A 20,060-nucleotide genomic window follows, 5' to 3' on the forward strand; every position below is an offset into this window, starting at 1 on the left:
CGGTTTCGAGTTGTAATGAAGTCGTCCCTCTTCGGTATTTCGACACTTGCAGACGCTCATATGAAATCCTAACCTCCGTTGTCTATGATTCTCGTTAGCGTCTCTATGAAGTTTGAACGTATCTCTTCCTCATTCAACTAAAATTTAACAAAATCCACGAGAAAGGTAATAGCTACTTCCCGGTGTATATTTCTCCCAAAGCTTTCACAGATAGAAAAGAAAAACTGTCCGTTAGGTTAGGTTGCCGTAGTTTTGACACCTAAACAGTAATACAATGTGATTAAAAGATTCAATAGGTTGACTTTGACTTGAAGTTTCACTATTGTAAAGGAATCATTGAGCCTTTCTTTTTTATCAGTTAGTTCCTTTACTTGTGTCATAGTAGGATAAACGATTGGCATGTTATTTTCCTACTGTGGATCGTTTCAATTGGTTCCAATTTTCTTTAGTAGCATAGTTGTCTTTGTATTACATTATACATTTGTTAGGTAAATTAGCAACAATGTCCGGAGGCATGTTATACGGAGGTGACGAAATCGGAGCACTGGTCTTTGATCTCGGTCATCATTCTTTACGAGTTGGCTATGCTCAAGAAGATACTCCTAAAGCTGAGATACCAGCGGTAGTTGGTATAGGCGAAGATGCCAATGGAATAGCAACCAAAACGGAACCCATGGACATAGACGACAAAAAACCGGATAGTAACGTTACACAAAGTGGGAATAAGTACTACATTGACACGACGATCCTCCACGTTCCACGAAAGAACATGGAGGTTGTCAGTTACATGAAGGATGGAATGATCGAAGACTGGGATCACTTTGAAAAGGTAAAGATCGAAGCTCAATAAAGAAGAAGGTTCTACCGACGATTAATAACTCGTTACACCCTCAGGTCCTAGATTACACGTATTCAAAAGTAATACAGTCGGATGCCGAGTACCACCCAGTGCTGTTCTCGGAATGTCCTTGGAACATTCGAAGTAAACGAGAAAAACTAACCGAGTTAATGTTTGAAAAATATAACGTGCCAGCTTACTTCCTCGTAAAGAACGCAGTATTGGCTGCCTTCGCCAACGGCAGAGCTACTGGTATCGTCGTTGACAGTGGAGCTACTCACACATCCGCCGTGCCAGTGCAAGATGGCTTCGTCCTCACCCAGGCCGTGGTCAAGTCGCCCCTCGGAGGAGATTACATCAGCATGCAGTGTAGACAGTTTTTACAAGTAGGCGAACAGTTCTGGACAGTCATCCATGTAACAGAACCACTCCTTGGGATCTAATCTTTTATAATACCCGTACCATATTTACGCTGTTGTCAGGATAACGACATAGATTTATCGCCCTCGTACATGATCGGCAGCAAAGAAATCGTGAAGGACCACGACAAACCTCGATGGGTTAAGAAGAAGGGCTTACCGGAGGTGACCAAGTCCTGGCACAATTACATGGTGAAAAAAGTCGTGCAAGACTTCCAAGCGACGGTGCTACAAATATCGGAGACCCCGTTCGACGAGAAAATTGTCTCGACCATCCCCGCGGTACAGTACGAGTTTCCCACCGGTTACCACCAGGTACGACGTTCATATCGGTATTCGAATTCCTGTCGAAGGCGATCCAGTCGTTCCTCGTAGAGCGAACAAGTGTATCGATACCGTCCTTTTCCAAGGATTTCGGCAGCGAGAGGTTCCGGATGCCGGAGGCACTTTTCGACCCGAGCATGGTGCAGATGCGGGGCGGAATGGTCGGCAACACGATGCTCGGAGTGGGTCACATCGTAACCACCAGCGTCGGCATGTGCGACGTCGACGTAAGACCCGCTCTCTACGGTAGCGTGGTGGTCACCGGAGGCAACTCTTTCATCCAGGTAAGACGCGCGAGAACATCCGTCTTCGAGGTCCAGGTCCTACAGTTCTCGATTACCTTCCAGGGTTTCCCGGAGCGCCTAAATCGCGACCTCTCGGTGAGAATCCCGTCGAGCATGCGCCTCAAGTTGATCAGTGCCAACGGGTGCGCGGAGAGGCGGTTCGGGGCGTGGATAGGAGGTTCCATTCTGGCCTCGATCGGCACCTTCCAACAGATGTGGATCTCCAGCCAGGAATACGAGGAGAGTGGGAAGAGTCAGGTGGAGCGCAAGTGTCCTTGAGTCCGGACAGCAGAGGAACGAGACCTGACGACGTGCAGAGAGAACGGGCTTCGCTTCTCTCTCGAGGCATCTACTTGTGAAGTAAGCAAGCAGGGCCGAAGGTACATTCTACTTGTCCACCTACGTAATAAACTCGCTTTATAAGTAACACACAGTCGTTCCCGATGTCTGAAATTCCTCCACGTCGTATCGGAAAGGAAGATGCTACTCCACGCGTGGCAGATTCGGAAGACACCAAGTTCTAGGTCACAAAAGGTGGCACTAGACAATATCACAAAAGGAGGCTCGACAATGATACCGTTCGGCCTATCCGGACAATCTGCGGTTGCTCCCTGGAGGACACTCGGTCACAGGAACGGGCCCCATCCGCTGTACATCTGGCAGAGGTTGTCGATGCCAACGGCTTCCTGGATCAAGTGGTTCACTTGACCCTCTACGCTTAGATTGAGAGTGACGTTGTCCACCTTCTTCCCGAAGATCCGAACGAAGCCGTGGAGCCGCCGCTCGATGTTCTCGAGGTCGTGGACGGCCTGTGTGTTGCGCCAAGGGAGCGATTTGTATTTTAAATCGGTAAAGGGAGGCGTCGACCCGGTCCCGGGCATTACCAGGAAAGGCGACTCACCTGTGCGTTCGCCTGTTCGCTGGTTTTGGTGGTCTCGTCCTCGTTTCCCGTCACCAATGGGTCGTAGACGAAGGGCCTCAGCACGCTGATCAGCGTGCTCGCCTCTTGCTGGAGGACCCTCATCGTGATCTGGCAGCACTTTCTGAAGGGACCGTCGTACTTAAGCGGCCCCATGGCCTCCACCATGTTGTGGGTCAGCCTGAAGGGCACTCGCTCCGGACATCTCAGCCTCTCTCCCTAAAAAGATCCCATGATTAGTTCACTGATCTACATACTAACTGATGAGCGGGGAGATGTTTCACGCCATTGTTTTAAAGCTAGACACGGCCCCCTAGCGCCCTCTACGCGCTTTACACCTCTGTAAAAATTGGTACTACTTTCAAAGGGGCGAAATCTTCGTGATCGGTAAAACAGGGTATACGTGGGTGCCACGTCGTAATCTCAATCATCCACGCATAACAACTTTATTTAGTATTCGTAGTCTTCTTTCCCAACCTACGTAGACCCTGATACTAAAAACGAAAAGGCGAGAACTTCATTTTATCAATTCTGTGCTGTATTTGAAACCTGCAGACGGGTTTTTCTTTACCGATAGAGAACATTTCGCGCCTTTGAATGGCGTGAAATATCTCCCCGTTCATCTCTGGTATATAGATCAATACCCTATTAAAGATGCAATTGAAGTCCACGTGGACGCAGTCGCCGGTCTTGGAGTCTATGAGCACGTTCTCCCCGTGGCGGTCGCCCAGGCCCAGGATGTAGCCCACCATGGACATCACCGCTGTCGTCCTGATAAACGCGGCCCGAGCTTCGTACCTATCCGAGAAACGAAACGCCAAGGGCGTTGATTAATGTCCGGTCTACTTGTACCTTCTAGTTGTCCAGGGGTACGCCTCGCAATTGGCTTTCGTCTCCGGTCCACGTACACAGGTCTTACCACGAATAGGCGTCCGGGAAATGCGAGCGGAACCACTCTCCGAGGACCGGCGGGTGACTAGGGATCAACTTCTCCAGGAACGCGCTCTTCTTCTTCTCGAGAGGATCGTTGTGCCCTAGAACGGAGGATTATGCTTTACCTTCCGATGACCTCGCGAATCGGGAGAGAAGAGTTATTTGATCCGATACGAACGACCCAGCATCTCCAGAAGTTTCTCCTTGGGAACGCAGAGGCCCTTACTCTTGTACATCCCCATCAGGATAGGTCTCAGTCCCACCAGGTTCGGGATCCATTCTACCAAGCCGCATTCTTCGTTCAGCGGGGCGACGCTCTGTCGAACGAAGAAAAACCACAGATAGAGTACGCCATTTAGTACAATACCTGAGTATAACCAAAGAATTCAGAAGTCCCATAGAAGCCCAGAACCTATGTTAGCGCTTGATGCTCCAAAAGTTGGCTAACAAACCAGAAGAGGGGGTAAAAGAGATATCTCACATACAGGAGGAAGGGAGACGCACATAGGCGAGTATTGGGTGTAAGATAAAGAAAGAAGGCAATCGCTATATATCGCCATAAGCTTAAGAGAGATGGAGAGATGATTACAGCGCCGCCATCGGCTGGCTAACGTACTATTTGTCCAGCATCGAACGTTCGTATCCTTCTGGGCTTCTATGGAGACTTTTTTGATATAACTCAACACAGCTGTCGATATAAAAACGAAGGTCCGCAACGTAGGTATTTAGAAAAGCCTTCTTTACCCACGTCTATCAAGTTCCTCGACGTGTTTCACTTCACCTTAACATGCCGCGTATACTCTGGTGTATCCAATGTAATAACTCGAGGTACGATGCGTCACGCTAAAGAAGGGACTCACGAAAGTGCGTATGTAGAGCCTTCTTTGCCTCGACTCCGGATCCTTTTGTAAGTATTTGTTGACTACGTCGTTAAACTCCATGAACCTGAAGTCCTTCCTTAAATCGTCTTTGGGTTTGCACATGAACAAGTACGTCAGCCCATCGGACCCTTTCAGACCTATCCTCTTGGGCTGCTGTTGCGAGAACATGATCAACGCTTCGTCTTCTATTCCACAAATCTGGGCCCATCTCCTGAAAGGAAGTATCAGTACATTAGAATAACCACACCCAGGAGAACAAACAATGTAACAACATATTAAGACCCACACGGAAACAAAGCATACAGGAGACGTTTTAGTAACGCTGCGTCACCACATAAAGAAACAACCACATGGAGAGGTGCCAACTCATGCTCTTACAACCCATAAAGAAGACAAACTCGAATACAGAACAAAGGAATAATAACCCTCTGGCTACTAAGAGCGCCTAAAGGCGCCCGACGTTTGGTCCAATATTGCCTGCCCGGTCAGACGAATTTCGCCCATATGTCGAAATGGCTCCGTGTTCAAAGGGTTAATAGTTTGTGTTGGCTAAGGTGTCCTATCGGATACTGCAGGCGCAAAATAGGTGCTGCAAAGCACTCACAGAAGACCACAACCGGTAGCCTATTGCGATCAGCTAGCGGGTGCTTCCAAGAGGACGGCGATACGTACGTAGGGAAAGGATCATGACTCTCTAGACGGTCCCCCTTCGACGGTAGATGCAGATGTCGGAACTTAGTCGTCGGTACCATGATGGGTCCAAAGCCCGACGAGGCCAGCAATCTCGGTAGGTTCTTCGAGAGGGCCTTTATCGACGACTTGCCGTGGGGCTGAAGGAAGAAGGAGCGTTAACCGTCGAGGAAGAGCTCGCCTGTATTCCTTAGATTGTTCCTGACTACTAACGCGATTGACTTTCTTGTTGGAGACCTCGATCAGCAGGTCCCAAAGCTTGTAGAAGTCGCCGATCAGTTTGGTCATCTCCGAGGATTTGAGGACCTCGTGGCTAAGTATCTCTTGACACCGCTTCCGCCGTGCTGGGTACGAGGACTGCAGGGGGTTGGAAATCGACTTAGGCGAGACATTAACAGGACGGGAAGGAACGGGCTTTACTCACGTTCAAGACCGAGGCCATCATCCATAAGCAACGTTGAGGATAAGCAACGATAAGCTTCACCAGGATCATGCTCAGGACCGTCCTGACGATTCTGGCCGGGTGGAACATCCTGGACACGAGCTGGCTGAACGCCGTTAACCACATGAACGTCGGCAGTCTGTCCAGGTACACTTCTGTGGAGCAGATGGAAGATTGACGAGCTGATCGTGTCGAGAGAAAATAGGATTACCGAGTCTCGACCCTTTTCTCCGTTTTTTAAATACTACCATCAATAAAATGAGAAATCTCTCTCTAGAAACGTACCAATGATGTTCGTCATCTTCGACAAGCAATCGCTGGAACTCTGCCTGCGAGATGCAAAGTCCAGCCAGATGGTCAACATCCTCGGCATTGACTGATGGATATATTTGCATCCATACTGCAGCGATTTCCCGTAGTAATTCAGCATGTGCATCTGCAGGTCCCTGCACGAGAAGGAACGATTAGGTTCTTGGGGACACTCCTGATCCAAGAGGAGTTAAGGTGAAGTGAAACACGTCGAGGAACTTGATCGACGTCGATAAAGAAAATTTTTCTAAATGCCTACGTTGCCGGCGTTGGTTTTTATATTGACAGCTGGGTCGAATTATATTGGGTATTGTACCAAATGGCATACTCGACCTGTCGTTTTCGTACAATAATTATAAAGAAATCGAATTAAAACTCCAGAAATCCTCTGGATTCATGCTTTCTGAGGCCTTAATTGACTGCAGAGGGACCCCCTGCGCCATCTGTGATTTCCAGGTCAATTAAATTTTCACTCCGAGACCTCGTATTATCATCGTTTTAGCATAGAAGCGCATACAACACTTTTTTTGCCTTTATCCCGTTCAAATGCGAGTTTATCGATTACCAGAGTGTTCTAAATTATCGTAAAGTTGTCCCGACCCTTTCGTTTCTCATATCAGAGCCTTCGATAATTGTATATTGATCGAAATATGGGAACTCGACGCCATTTTGGTTCCGGTTTGGGCTGTTAACAAATTTTTTCCAAAAATCAGGAGAAGGATTTAGACTGCGAGCGGCAAGGACCGGTGAACGCTCACCATCCCTTGGTGTCCCTCTCCTCGTCGGTCATCCTGTCGACCACGGACTCGTGATACCTGGCGCAGCACAGCAAGCTCTTCTCCCAAGCTGGCCAGACATCGACCGCTTCCTTGTAATTAGCTATGCTGGTCTCGGTATCGACATTGAGGGTCTCATCGTTGTACTTGGCAAACAGGAGCTTGGCCTAAAAGACTCCTAGTGGGTAAAAGAGCAGCAACTGGGAACGCACACCCGCGGGAAGAAATGACCAACCTTTGCGCATTGCTTCTGCTCCTTGGTGCAGACCCGAGGAGACGTCTGTTTGTACCTTGAGACGGGCTCAAAGTAGTTAGAGAAGCATCGGTTAAGCGTGACGAACGCCTCCTCCTGGCGACCCATTTCCCAATAGAGCTGCGCTTGTTCGACGTGCAGCTCCTGGGGTGGACAGCGATCAGTTGCTGACAGTATGTACATGTAAGCCTGTTGGTAGAATCCCGCCCTAAAAAAAGAAATGTCCACGTAAGAACGCAAGAGACATAGTTCCTTCCAGAAGGTGGAAGGTTCCTTCCAAGGGAGTTCGACGCCGACATTGGGGTGGTGGGAGGCTCACCCGCCCGTCCCTGGAAAAAGCTCAAGCCCCGAAAGCAGACCTACTTTCTGGCCATTTTGGCGCTCTGGAGCCAGATCTTGCCGATCTCCTCCTCGAGGACGGGGTTCTTCGGTAGGCCAGCCTCCTCCCGATGTCGGACGACCAGGTCGAGGGCGGCTCGGCGCATGCCCAAGACGGACTCGGCGCCCCGGGAAGCTCTGACGAGTCGACCACGCTTCTCCCATTCCTCGATCACCGCTGCTAGGCTTCCGGGGAGGTTCCCCGAGTCGCTGGTCATCTTATGGACGGACTTGTCGAACTCGTTGAGCACGTGGAGCCTAGGGCAGGTGGAGATTCGGATAAGCGGAGACCGAGGCCCGACCGTGGTCTCTCGTACTTCATGACACAGGAGTAACTCTGCTGGTAGGCGCCGGGCTGGGAAGTCGTCCCGAGGAGGGAGTGCAACCTGCGTCTTGCCGCCAGCAGATCGGGTCGCGCTCCTCGTTTCAGCTCGTCCAGCAAGCTTCTCTCTACGGATGCCTTCATCGAGTCGTCCAGCTGGTTGAAATCGGCCAGCCTCCACAGAGGCTCGTCGTCGACGATCACTGGTTCCAGCTCCGGCCTTAGGAAGAACATCCCCTTGATTTCCAATCCGACTCGCTAACGCGTCTCGTACCCTCCTCGCGCACCCTCCTCTTCGGATGCCTGTCCGATCGCTGCAGCGGAACGAATCGGTGCAAAAAGGGTTCCCATTGGTCATCGCGATTGCATCCGATAACGCAGCGACCGGGCGGGCAGGCAATCCAGGGTCTTGGAGACGTAGGGCAGACTAACCTGTGGCCAAGGATCCCACGGATGATGCTGATCGCCGTAAACGGCTGGTCGAGGCCTATATAGCACTGTATCATTCCTTGAATGTACTTCGGGTCCTTACTGTTCCACGCGAGTCTCTCGTAGCACGTGGCGGCGTCCTGGTGAGACCCAAAAAGCAAAAGCGATGACAAGGAGAGTCCGAGTCCGTCGAGGTGATGTCTCGACGCCTACCTGAAGCCGGCCGCTGACCACGTGCGACAAGACCTGTTGCTGCGTCGTCGGGCAGCAGCCCTGGGTGGCCAGGATGCCGGACACGCCGTCCGGTTCCTCGATCTGCATGTAGATTTTCTACGAAAATGGTTACCAGGGATCTATGCTTCGTCAGAAATGATTGCCGGGTGGTGGTGTGCAACGTGGGGGACGGTGGGGACGTAAACCCGCCCTTAAGATGACGTGAAAGTGGCGTCGAAGAGGTTTTGTTTATAAAACTTTTCTCTCAATTCGGTTCACTGAATAGTTTGAAACTTTGCAACATGAATAGGGAGGCTATAAGGAAGCTCCTGAAACTCATGAAATTTCAATTCTTTTCAAATTTGTTTATAGGTATTTTAAAAATAGTTAACAAAAAAAAAATGAAATTCGGGAGTTTCAGAACCTACCTTAAGGTCTCTATATTCACCTTTTAAAGTATGAAACGATTTGAGACACCCAGTTCTATGAAAAGTTCTATGAACAATTGAGCTCACGGATGCCGCTTTCACATCCCCTTAAGAAAACCGAAAGCCCCCGTACTCGTCCGGATACGAAAGGAAGGCGATCTCGCACTTACCGCCAGCAATCCACCCTCTCTCGGCTCGGAAAGTCCCTTCTTGCTGGCCGACATGTGTCCCTCCAAGTAGCGTAACGCCCTGTAGTACTCGTGAGATCGGTAGCAACCCTCGGCCAGGACGAGCTCGTCGAGTCCGGAACAGAAGGCTGAAAGTGGAGTCTGCTCTAAATGTGTCGGTCAATAGTCCCCAACTCACCTTTCATCCTGGTATACTGCTCGTCGGTGCGAAGTCCTCTGCGCTCGCGAATCCACCTCTGCAGGTGCTCCAACGTCGAGAACACGACCTGGTGAAGGCATCAAAGCACTCGTGGGTTATCGGGGACATTCCCGAGGACTCGAGCAGAGTCCAGAGCCTACCTGAGAACAGCGGATCCTCCTAGCCTCGTCGGATACCCTGGTGTCCTTCGGCTGCGCGTCCAGGTCCAGTCGGAGAGGCTTCCAACGGAAGAGCCTCTCGTCCATCGGAGACTCCTCTCGCGTCTTGAGCACCGCCAGGATCTCTTCGATCAGCTTCGTATGTTGCTCGGCCGTGCCATGGGTCACCGTGTGAGCTGTTCAAGTCAGGAAAGGATTACAACCGGTGCACCAACTCACGAGCAACCAGGTCGAGGGCATTTACCTACTACGTGGGGGACGCAGAAGGCCAATGTCCTGGAGTCCTTCCGGAAGGCCGGCCGGCAGGCGTTCAGTACCGTCCGGAGTCTCTTGTCCTCGATAGCGCAGGACATGGCGCATACCCAGTTGTAGGCCCAAGAGTTGAAGGTTGAGCCGGCTTCCGACCTGTTGGTTGATCATTCGATCCAGAAAGAGAATCAGAGTTGCAAAGGCTTGCAGATTAAAAAAAACTCCGACAAGTTCATGGCCGCTACCACTCTATTATACTCGAAACATCTTGCCAGTGGGCATTTAATTTTCTTCCAACCTGTTGGTTGATCATTCGATCCAGAAAGAGAATCAGAGTTGCAAAGGCTTGCAGATTAAAAAAAGCTTAGACAAGTTCATGGCCGCTACCACTCTATTATACTCGAAACATCTTGCCAGTGGGCATTTAATTTTCTTCACTCGGTCAGTGTCACCGTACCAAAGACCGATGGACATTTTAACATACACCAAACGCTTTGTTCATTTCTTTCCCCCTTTACCTAAATCATTACAATCGGTGAAGGAGTTTTGGAGTTATGTCGGCTTGAAGTTTCGACAACGTTAGTTTCACCACATTCCTCGTCGTCTACCTCACCTACGAACCGAGGCGGAATACAATCCACCCTCATAAGTTCACACAATCATACTGTCTGCAAATATTTCAATATATTTCGATTAACACCCGGGGTCATTTTGTCATAATGAACACCGATTTCACCGATTCCAGAATGATTCATTGACGGACATGTTATCTCCTCACCCGTAAATAGGATGGGGAATTCGGCTTTCGGCCTCGCCGACGGCGTTGACGTAGTGAGACGTCAGGAACGGAAAGATCATCTGCTGGACCGTCGACGAGAAGCTGTTCCACAGCTCGCAGTTCCGCCCTTGAGGGGATATGTCGTAGGCTAACAGAGTTTCCTTAAACACCAAGCGATCCATTTAACGATTCCGCCTTCTGGTGGAGTAAAAAGATTAAAAAACAAACTCGGTCTGCCGTACCTGAATTGCAAGGGAAACGCAGTCTACGTCGTGGGTGCTCTTCTGGGCCTGAAACGCCCGTACCAGTTCTTCCAACAAGGCACAGGCGAATTCCTCGTTTGTCTCCGCAATGAATTTCGTATCGTCTATGGATTTTTGAGAATATATTTAATTATTAATATAAACAAATTGCAAGGCCCGAGGAGGAAGTCCGCGTCCCCGAGGAAGCGAGAGCTCCAGGGAGCGGAATTGAAACATTTTACCATGGCTTTTGAGTCCAATCGTTTCAACACTTTGATGATCCACCTTGTAGACAACTATTAGCAACTTACCACTGCAAGCAATTCTGCGAGGTAGAAGACCAGGCTCTACCGCGCCGAGTTCACCAAGACACTCTCCGCTAGCCAATCGAATGGCCTCGTGTTTGTCTCGGCAACCAGAGAAAAGCGCATCGAGTAGCTGAAAGGACATTACCGGACGTTACCTTGCCCATATCGTAGCTCTCCTTTCATTTGAAAAGTGCTCTTTCAATAAAAGCGCGAACGGGTCGACTCACCTCGACGATCAGCGGGTGGACGCTCGCTCCCTCGAGGACGAGGTCGTTGAGTTCGGTCCGGTGGTCGGCGAGGAATCCTTGTAAACGTACCAACGCCTTCAAGCGCACTTCCTCGGTTTCATGAGCGATTCTCCTTAGCCACTGCTTCAACTCCGCCTCGACGCCCATCGGCCTGAAATTTCGATGGTCCTCAATAACCCAACGCACGCCGTTCCTCGTAGGAGAGAAAGATCGTCACCGGGTGTCAATTACCTCGTCTGCGAGATGTGGGCCTTAACGACGTTGGATATCTCCTGGGAAACCTTAAGGTCGTCGACGAAGAACAGCTCCCCGACGTGCTCGACTAGGGTCGAGCCGTTTTCTAGAAGGAGGAAGGCGAGCATTGCGTCTGTCTTCTGCGGATAGTTCTCGAAGAGTGGCGCCACCGACACGCAAATGGTCGGTAGAAGTGGGCCCAGGTCCTTGATCGAGGTGCTGAAACCCGAATACGCAGGATCTGTTAACGCAAACTGTAAGTTCGATCGCTCTTCAACGTAGTGGAATTGAAATCCCTCGTTGGGTCCTTGGAGACGTTCCTTAGACAAACCTTGCGGTGATGATTGCGTAAACGTAATAAACGTGGTAAACGTCGGTATTCCTTACTTGTGTAAAAAGGCGTCCCACGCGTCGCAGGCCAGTAACCGAAACCCCGGCCTCTTGAAGCCGATGGAGGTGCGGAGGCTTGCCAGGATCTTGTACCGCAGCGGCGTTACGTATCTAGGGCCCATGAATCGTATTAAGGTCGCCAGCGACGCCAGGGCGGAACGTTGGGTATGTTCGTCAAACCGAGCCCCCAGATGCATGTCCAGGTTCACCAGGATCCCGTGTAGCCGCGGCCACAGATACGCGACCTGGAGGGACCAAGCGAAACGGTCATCGATTGCGAATAATTAAACGCGTAAGCGCGTATTAGTTCAAGCTCTTACCACGGACTCGTGCCGGTCGAATTTCCCGTCGTACTTTCCGTCGAAATTCACCAAGACCTCCAGGCATCTTATCGTCTTGTCCACGTCCTTGTAAATGTACAGGAGTAACTCGTCGAATATTCCCTACCGAGAAAGAAGTGTCTTTAAGATCCGCATCCGGGGTCCTTGCGAAGAACTGTTAAGCCTTTACCATGAAGGAATCCCTCGCTAGATCTGGCAAACCAAGGTTGGTCAATCTCGAGACCAACTTGAGGCACCTGCTCCCGACCTCGGGGGACTCGTTCAGCATTACGTGGGGACAGATGTACTGCAATAAGAATTCTTTTACTAGTTAGGAAGATCCAAGTCCGTTCAACGGGGAAAAAGACTACGGAGGGCGGTCGACCAACCTTGAAGTATTCCGTGAGCATTTCCTTCTCGTCCGTTGAGAGAACCTCCGCCATATCTCGAAAGAGATCCACGGCCTTGGGCACTTCGAGGACAAGCGGTACCAAGAAGCACACCGCGCGATGTCCGTCCTTCATCAGCAGGTGCTTAGAGTCCTGGTAACCAATGCTCATAGCGGCCCTATGTAACGACGTGGCCACGTTGCAGGAGTATTCGATGTAATTGTTCACCGCCATCGACATCATCAGCTAGATAAATCGGACGTGCCGTTAATGAATTATAATCGCTCAGGTTTACATATTTCTTATGCTAGTGATGTTAAAGGAAGAAAAAAAAAAAAGAAGAAGAAGCAACCGAAGGGAGGGATATGAAACTTGGAGGCAAGACGTTTTGTCTACCTTTGCTGCTGCCATCTGTCGTCGATTTTTCAAAGTATTACCAGACGGACGTTTAAGGTGATGTGAAAGTGGCCTCGAAGAGGCTTTGTTTATAAAACTTTTTTCTCAAATAGGTTTACCGAATAGCTTGAAACTATACAACGTGAACAGGGAGACTATAAGGAAGGTCCTGAGACTCATGAGACTTCAATTCTTTTCACATTTGTTTGTAGGGTTTTTAAAAACAGATTATAAAAAATGATATTTCGGAAGTTTCAGGACCTACCTTAGAGTCTCCATATTCACGTTTTAATGTATGAAACGATTTGAGACACCCAGTTAGTAGAAAAAAGTTTTACGAACGATTGAGCTTTCGGATGCCACTTTCACATCCCCTTAAGGGCGGATGTATGTACCTTGACGAAGTCGTTCCTGTATCTCACGTACATGACTTTTGGGGAGACCTTACGAAACCTCGCTACCTCGTGGTATGCCCTAACGGCATGCGAGACCAGGGCGGAGTTTACGTTGGGACTGAGCATCGTCGTGAAGAATACGCCGAGCATGTCTCTCTCCGTTGAAATCAGCGGCACCCTGGAACCATCGACACCTGGTGTTAGCGAGTAAACGTAACAACAATGGACAAATGATTTACAAACTCAACTAACCGTGCAACTTCCTCGGCAGTATCGAGGAGGGTCTTGTGCACGGCGAAGTCTCCCGTCTCGATAACTTGGTCCAAAATCTCGTCCAGGTAGTTAACCACAGTCTCGGCGAGTTCCTGGAGACTCGCCGGCTCTTCGTCGAAACATCCGCTCGGATTTCCTCCCGCAAGGGCGACTTCGTTTCGTATCACCGACCCGAGAGTCCTGGGTAGATTCGACCTTATGTCGTTCCGCGGGTCCTTAAGGTACGGCATCCAGAGTCTAATCACTTCCGGACTAATTAACCACCGTGAGTGATTCACGAAGCGAATCAAGCTCATCGACACGCAATATCGCACTTCGTCGCTTTCCGAGGCGAACAAGCTCAGGTACGGCCGCAAGAAGTCGTCGAACCGGTCACTGGGAAGCTTCCTTGGGTCAGGTTTCGACAGTCCGTCGCACCGGTGACATTCTATCGTTCTTCTAGTAGTGTACCAAGAATTCCTAGAACATGCATCAGCCATGGTTACCGAGGAGAACTATGGTTTTCTTTTCCTAATTAAAATGCATACCTCGCTTTAGAGGTACTATCAGAAAGGAAGCACAACAGCCGACCCAAAGTCATGACGAGGGCTTCATGGAACTTCGCGTTCCTCGATTCAAGAGCAGGTTCCAGGACATATTCCGACAAGTCATCGAGCCTGATAGCGGAGTCGTTCAAGAGCCAAACACTGTTCCTAAAATTTGATCCGGCTTATTAGTAATCACTTTTCACCTCCACCGCATAAATTGTCTACGATGAAATACTCGATATATTTATCACGCATTAGACTTACAGGATCCCGGCAATGCCCAGTTCCATTTCACGGGAAAGTATGTAGTCGCGTATCACCCTCAATCGCCACTTTCCTTCGCCGAGTTCGCAGAGCGCTTCGAGAAAGCTGACTCTCGTTGCCGTCTCCAAATTGTTAAAAATCCCAGCCGGGTATCGGAGGCGTATCTCTGGTGAATTCGCTTCTCTTGTATTCCAAGGCATCGAAAGGACCAGTTGCACCTGTTCCTTGTCTGCTTCTCGAAGGGACAAAAGATGAACCATACTCTCTAAGATTTTTCCCTTCGCTTCGCTCTCTCTCAATGAGTCCAACAATAGAGATAAGACCCGATTGAAATCTCTGCCAAACAATTGAGCCGTCACATTTTCCTCAGCGAGCCATGCATCGAGGAGATGGAACGATCTGAGAATATCCCAGACTTGATCGAATGCTTGAAATTGTATGTTTTTAAGTAAAGCTTCGTTCAAGATACTCCATAATTCACTTAACTCAGAAACGAGGTTTAATTGGTTTGGCCGTGCCAATGTTTTTACGTCGTTAAGCACAAACGACACAGCTATGTTATTAATACTCTTTAAATATATCGGTGGGAGTGGTACTTGCTTGCTCGCATTTGTCCAACACTTTCTCGTGTAACGTTTTAAGAGATCGAATTCCACGGGCGTACAAGATCTTGGATGTTTGTAAAGATGTTGCTCAATTTTGCAGCACGCAGCCTCTTGTACGGAGTGTAATTCTGTGAAAAAATTATACAATACATTTAATATCATTTATGTGATACTTTTAATACAAAGGTTTAACGAAACTTATTCAGTACCCACCGGTTGAGTTACAATCTGCAAACTCCTCTAAGATATTGAAACAAAGGGTCATAATCGGTAAAGGTTCATCTAAAACCTCTATCGATTCAATTAGTACTTTGGTTAATCGAGGTAAAGATGCTTTATCAAGTAATCCAAGTCTTTCCCATTCGGGAATAAATTTAATAATTTCAACGAGGCTGTCGAGGAGAACGTGCCAATCCTAAAACAAAATTTCAGAATTAATGATTAATCATATATTTTACTAAGTACTTTATGTACGATGCTTATCGATTTAAATTCAATCTTAAAATGAATGCATTTGTTATAATTACCTGGTTATCGATATCTCCGATGTTTGCAAACTGCAATGCAATTTCTAATGCATAAATCTTAACGGCTGGTTCTGAATTTAGAAGAACTTTTATCATTTTAATCCATAGAGAAGATTCTCTCCAAGGTTGTATTCCAGACTGTAAAATGATCTAAAATATAAAAGTTAAGGTTTAAAAATATCAATATTCTCAGATTTTTCTTTCAATATTTATATCATTAGACACTCACGATTTAAATAGACAATTTATCATCTAGCGATTGGCATATCCCTTAATGTGTTAAGTAACGAATTTGAAAAGAAAAACATACCTTCATAATGGAAACTAGGGTACATGACAAGGAAGAGTATTTGACATTAACCACAAACGGTGCAAGATCTATGCAATCAATGATGTCTCCGTCAGGTATAAATTTCTTGATAACAATCGTTTCGCCATATCTATTACTTTCATAGAAGTCCAATAATTCTGTAAATGTTTGTTTCCAAGTTTAGAGCCCATTTTGAAACAACTATTAGGATGAAAATGTAATATCACCAAAGCTCAAAATATGCAATCTTACCATCAAGTATCTTTATATATTCGGAAGTAATCGAACTTAACATCGAACGGGAATGGCGATGCAATATATTCAGCACACATGCTTGTACTTTGACACCGCATGAAAGGACTTTGTCGCTAAGTGGTTCCCCAATAGTATGGAATGTCATTCCAAACAACCATGTTGTAAATGCTGTAAAATGTAACCGTAAACTTATATTAGATTCATAATCACCTCGATAACATGTAATATACATTACCTATGAACACAAATTCGAAAGTAACGAAATCTCACCTGTGTACTGTCTCCGTATAATCTCATACCGTGGACCCGCACCGCAAGGTGGTACGAGGACATTAATTAAATTTGTCGAACCCCGCAAAATCGACTCCAACAATTCGCACAGAGTTTTCTCAGCATCATCTTCTTTTAGATTAGAAAAGATAGCTTCTACACCATTCTGAATGACCATCCATACATTTTCTGCTACTTTCACAATTCTGTAAAGATTTACAACTCGACATTAGGTAATACATGGGATCAGGGATTTTACAATAAATAAGTTATTTACAGAGAATAAAATTAAGTAGGATGCATACTTGTTGCTTGACTGGTCTTCCGTGTCGTCGATTTCCATGATTAAACAAGTTTCAAATCACTCGTATTCGAAATCTGATCGGCACTTTTCGAGAAGATATCTAAATGCAGAATGTAATTTGAGCGAAACCGCCGAAACTGCCGGCAACTAAAGCCAGAGTCAAAATGGCTACGTAATCCATGTTAAATCGGCTAAAGCTCTAATGAATTTGAATTTATTTGAATCTTTCGAACGTGTGTACAGGCCTTAGACCATAGATATCTAGACTTCGCATTGGAACCTCCTACTCCCCATTTTCAATAAACAGAATGGCTTTAACTGTGTGGAAGAGTTGCCGGCTCACGTGGATCCGAGTTTACCCTTTCCACTATTCTTACGTCCACGTTTCCACTGCTATGCGAGGTCTAGATTTTTATAGTCTAAGGTTGAGCATCGCTTGCTCTTCCTCAATAACCACGTCTCCAACGCACTCCTAAATCCGGGATTTATCAGGTCCGGATTCAGTAAATCGCGTTTCCATAGCAGTAATTCGCAGATTCGATTCTGAGAATCTCAATCGACACTTAAATTCCGATTTACTGAGTGTGGACTCGATAAATCCGGAATTTCGAGTACGATGGAAACGTAGTCAATGTCGAGTATTCTAACGTGAAGTATCTTACATTTTCACCCTAGTGAAAATTATGAAATCACAGAAGATATTCATCTTTAGCATTTTCACTCTACTCGAGTTACAGAATCAACCCCAAAATCCAATAGGATCGGTAAGATAGGGTCCTATAGGGCTGGGGACGGTCGAGTCGCGTTATTCTTTCCAATATTGTTTTCTTTAACAATGGGCGCAGGAAAGAGTCAATTTACGGAAGACGAATTACAGAACTATCAGGTAATCAAGACTTTCATCATTAAGAAACACTTGGTCACTAGGTTTTGTTAACTTTCATACATATCTTGTTTGATCTGTACCTTTTGTTCCGCAGAGTCGATTAGAGAACGTCAATGGTGAATTGTATTTACATGTGTCAGAATTTTCTGGAGAATCTGTAATGCGTTTTGTCAACTTTTGAAAGCTTAAAAGACTATATACTTGAATAATGTTTTCGTTACTTTTGCAGGATCTCACATATTTCACTAAAAAGGAAGTTCTATAGTAAGTGAACTATTACGAATGCCTTGTTGAAATTCAGCTCATTACAGCTGACAGAGGAATCATTGAAATGAAAGAATAGAATTATTCGTTCAATTTTAGCGCTCACCAGAAGTTCAAAGCCCTCGCTCCAGAAAAAGTAGGACACAATAGAAATGCTAAGTTGCCGATGTCAAAACTACTTCAATATCCTGAACTTCACGTCAATCCATTTGGCGATCGCATCTGCAAGGTGTTCAGTTCCAGTGAGGATGGAGATTGCACGTTTGAAGACTTCCTTGATATGATGTCCGTATTCAGTGATGCCGCGCCGAAAGCTGTTAAAGCCGAACATGCTTTCAGAATATTTGGTAATATTAGCGTCAAATTTGTAGGAAACAGAATTATACAGATTTAGTTGATTGACCTAGCCTAGATTGATGAAATAGACTAAAATTTGACAATCTCATTTCTCTAATGGCTCTAAGAGAAAGAGTTTATTTTACATTATTGTTTTATTTATTAACAGATTTTGATGGTGACGACATGTTGGGTATAAGTGATCTCCGGCAAATTGTGGATAGATTAACCTCCCCCAATCGACTTGGAGAGACTGAGATGCAAAGACTTATTCAATATTTGCTCGAAGAAGCAGACTTGGATGACGATGGAGCTTTAAGTTTTGCAGAATTTGAACACATCATAGAAAAAAGCAGCGACTTTTCCAAGTATAACTTGCATATTCAAATAAGTTTATCCACTCCCGGAAATAGAATATTCAAGATCAACTATATCAGTGTTTCAACATTAAACATTTCATATTACAGAACTTTCCGCATACGGTTATAAAGATCACGAGGCTTGGCTTTAAAAATGAAAGGATAAATCATGATCGACCAAGATTAGAACTAAGAAAGTACGTTTAATCGATGGGGCAGATTTGCATATGTATTTGGACACAACGGACTCACCACATGCGTACCTCATTGTCCCAGTCCAAGAGGTTAAACGAAGAAATATCCTCATTTGTACATTTGTTACCAAAACTAGTAGTATTTCTTGATTTTAAGATTTTTTTCCTTGTAAAGAATTAATAAAAGTTTATTATAAAGACAATACATTGGATTCGTGGCATAATGAATTAATTGAAAAAATCATATTTCCTGCTTTTAGTAGGAGCAAGTAAAGGAGGGAATTGTGAAATTACTTCTTTCACGACTGAAGGTATCCTCTGAAAGAATTAGAATTCCATAAAGTTTACTGCAAATGGTTATTCTCCGATCTCAATGTTTTTTTTTTTTTTTCTACTCACGGCAATTTCATCCGCATAAAGATCCAGCAGGTAATAAAAGACACAATGATGCTGATGAATCCAACGCATATCAGTAAAACCCTGTTCAGCTTTGGCGTCGAAGGGCTATGCGTGTGGTCCAAAATAACAAAACCCATGCCACCTAACGTAAAGAGGAAACTGGATGCCAGACCTTCCATTATGTACTGGCCATTGACTCGGTAGGGCATAAACGCAACCTGTGAGATGACGTCAAGTCATAATAGGTACTAAAAAAATAGTCGAACACACATTACAAACAAGAGATATATATTACCGGACGTGTATGCCCATGTTCATCAGTTGTTGATCCAACACTGGGTGGTTCGACGATAACGTCATATATTATTCCTAAGGAAAATACAGCACTGAAATTACTTTAATTAAAACAAATCCGAGATACGAATTTTTGAGAAATTTCTGAAAGTTCATGTGTCTACGTTAAGAATGAGAAACGTGGCAAAACCACTTCAAAAAAGGTAGATGAAACCTAACCTCCTGTCACCAGAAAATACGAGAACAGAACCAACGAATAAACCACCATGGAACTTGGTTTGACAAACCACGACGGTTTCTTTAATTTTAAATTAGGTACTTCCAAAATCTGAAATGGAATTCTATAGAAAAGATCCATTTTTGATTATTCGTCGGTTGCGCGGCACAACGTCAAGTGCCAACCGGTTCAAGGGGTCGATTCTGTAACTTAAACTGGTGAAAATGCTAAAAGGGAATAACTCCCTAATTTCGTCATTTTCACTAGAGTGAAAATGTGAGATACTTCATGTGAGACTACTCGACAATAAATTTCGTTTCGAACGACGAAATGCGAGGAAGAAACACTAATACATGAGAAGAGAAAGAAAAACCCAATCAATGAACGCGTAAATTCCTAACCTAAGTTGCATTTGCGTTATTTTATGCCGATGAACGAGAACTT

General features: G+C 46.3%; 4 protein-coding genes across 4 annotated transcripts; 2 read left to right on the forward strand and 2 right to left on the reverse strand.

Moving 5' to 3' along the window:
- The first annotated feature begins 49 nt into the window (after nucleotides 1–49).
- On the forward strand, nucleotides 50–2,274 carry LOC105698399 (actin-like protein 6B). The gene is made up of 6 exons (XM_012422633.1): nucleotides 50–165; nucleotides 489–829; nucleotides 895–1,224; nucleotides 1,321–1,572; nucleotides 1,668–1,865; nucleotides 1,929–2,274. Exons 2-6 carry the CDS (start codon nucleotides 503–505, stop codon nucleotides 2,142–2,144), a joined length of 1,323 nt encoding a protein of 440 aa, XP_012278056.1. The 5' UTR covers nucleotides 50–165; nucleotides 489–502; the 3' UTR covers nucleotides 2,145–2,274.
- Nucleotides 2,275–2,407: 133 nt separating this feature from the next.
- LOC105696527 (serine/threonine-protein kinase ATR) lies at nucleotides 2,408–17,699 on the reverse strand. The gene is made up of 40 exons (XM_012419079.1): nucleotides 17,634–17,699; nucleotides 16,669–16,767; nucleotides 16,364–16,569; nucleotides 16,091–16,261; nucleotides 15,839–15,996; nucleotides 15,529–15,678; nucleotides 15,215–15,416; nucleotides 14,397–15,129; nucleotides 14,133–14,297; nucleotides 13,585–14,064; nucleotides 13,333–13,510; nucleotides 12,542–12,787; nucleotides 12,343–12,459; nucleotides 12,153–12,275; nucleotides 11,830–12,077; nucleotides 11,440–11,661; nucleotides 11,188–11,359; nucleotides 10,964–11,090; nucleotides 10,653–10,777; nucleotides 10,411–10,571; nucleotides 9,628–9,788; nucleotides 9,366–9,559; nucleotides 9,205–9,292; nucleotides 9,009–9,154; nucleotides 8,411–8,527; nucleotides 8,201–8,337; nucleotides 7,764–7,988; nucleotides 7,432–7,704; nucleotides 7,051–7,276; nucleotides 6,798–6,982; nucleotides 6,016–6,176; nucleotides 5,713–5,885; nucleotides 5,502–5,645; nucleotides 5,271–5,428; nucleotides 4,578–4,809; nucleotides 3,896–4,034; nucleotides 3,704–3,818; nucleotides 3,429–3,582; nucleotides 2,767–3,003; nucleotides 2,408–2,674 (listed from the first exon to the last, which is right to left on the reverse strand). The coding sequence occupies exons 2-40, from the start codon at nucleotides 16,704–16,706 to the stop codon at nucleotides 2,492–2,494; spliced, it is 7,470 nt and encodes a 2,489-aa protein (XP_012274502.1). The 5' UTR covers nucleotides 16,707–16,767; nucleotides 17,634–17,699; the 3' UTR covers nucleotides 2,408–2,491.
- On the forward strand, nucleotides 17,457–18,757 carry LOC105698406 (calcium and integrin-binding protein 1). Its single transcript, XM_012422646.2, has 5 exons — nucleotides 17,457–17,553; nucleotides 17,783–17,817; nucleotides 17,917–18,164; nucleotides 18,323–18,521; nucleotides 18,621–18,757. Exons 1-5 carry the CDS (start codon nucleotides 17,503–17,505, stop codon nucleotides 18,640–18,642), a joined length of 555 nt encoding a protein of 184 aa, XP_012278069.1. The 5' UTR covers nucleotides 17,457–17,502; the 3' UTR covers nucleotides 18,643–18,757.
- Nucleotides 18,758–18,877: 120 nt separating this feature from the next.
- LOC105698412 (oligosaccharyltransferase complex subunit ostc-B) lies at nucleotides 18,878–19,839 on the reverse strand. Its single transcript, XM_012422653.2, has 4 exons — nucleotides 19,619–19,839; nucleotides 19,401–19,474; nucleotides 19,106–19,323; nucleotides 18,878–19,024 (listed from the first exon to the last, which is right to left on the reverse strand). The coding sequence occupies exons 1-4, from the start codon at nucleotides 19,755–19,757 to the stop codon at nucleotides 19,006–19,008; spliced, it is 450 nt and encodes a 149-aa protein (XP_012278076.1). The 5' UTR covers nucleotides 19,758–19,839; the 3' UTR covers nucleotides 18,878–19,005.
- Between the last annotated feature and the right edge of the window lie 221 nt (nucleotides 19,840–20,060).

The sequence above is a fragment of the Orussus abietinus genome, unplaced genomic scaffold, assembly GCF_000612105.2.
Source record: "Orussus abietinus isolate OABI.00-Male unplaced genomic scaffold, Oabi_2.0 scaffold13, whole genome shotgun sequence".
NCBI lineage: Eukaryota > Metazoa > Arthropoda > Insecta > Hymenoptera > Orussidae > Orussus > Orussus abietinus.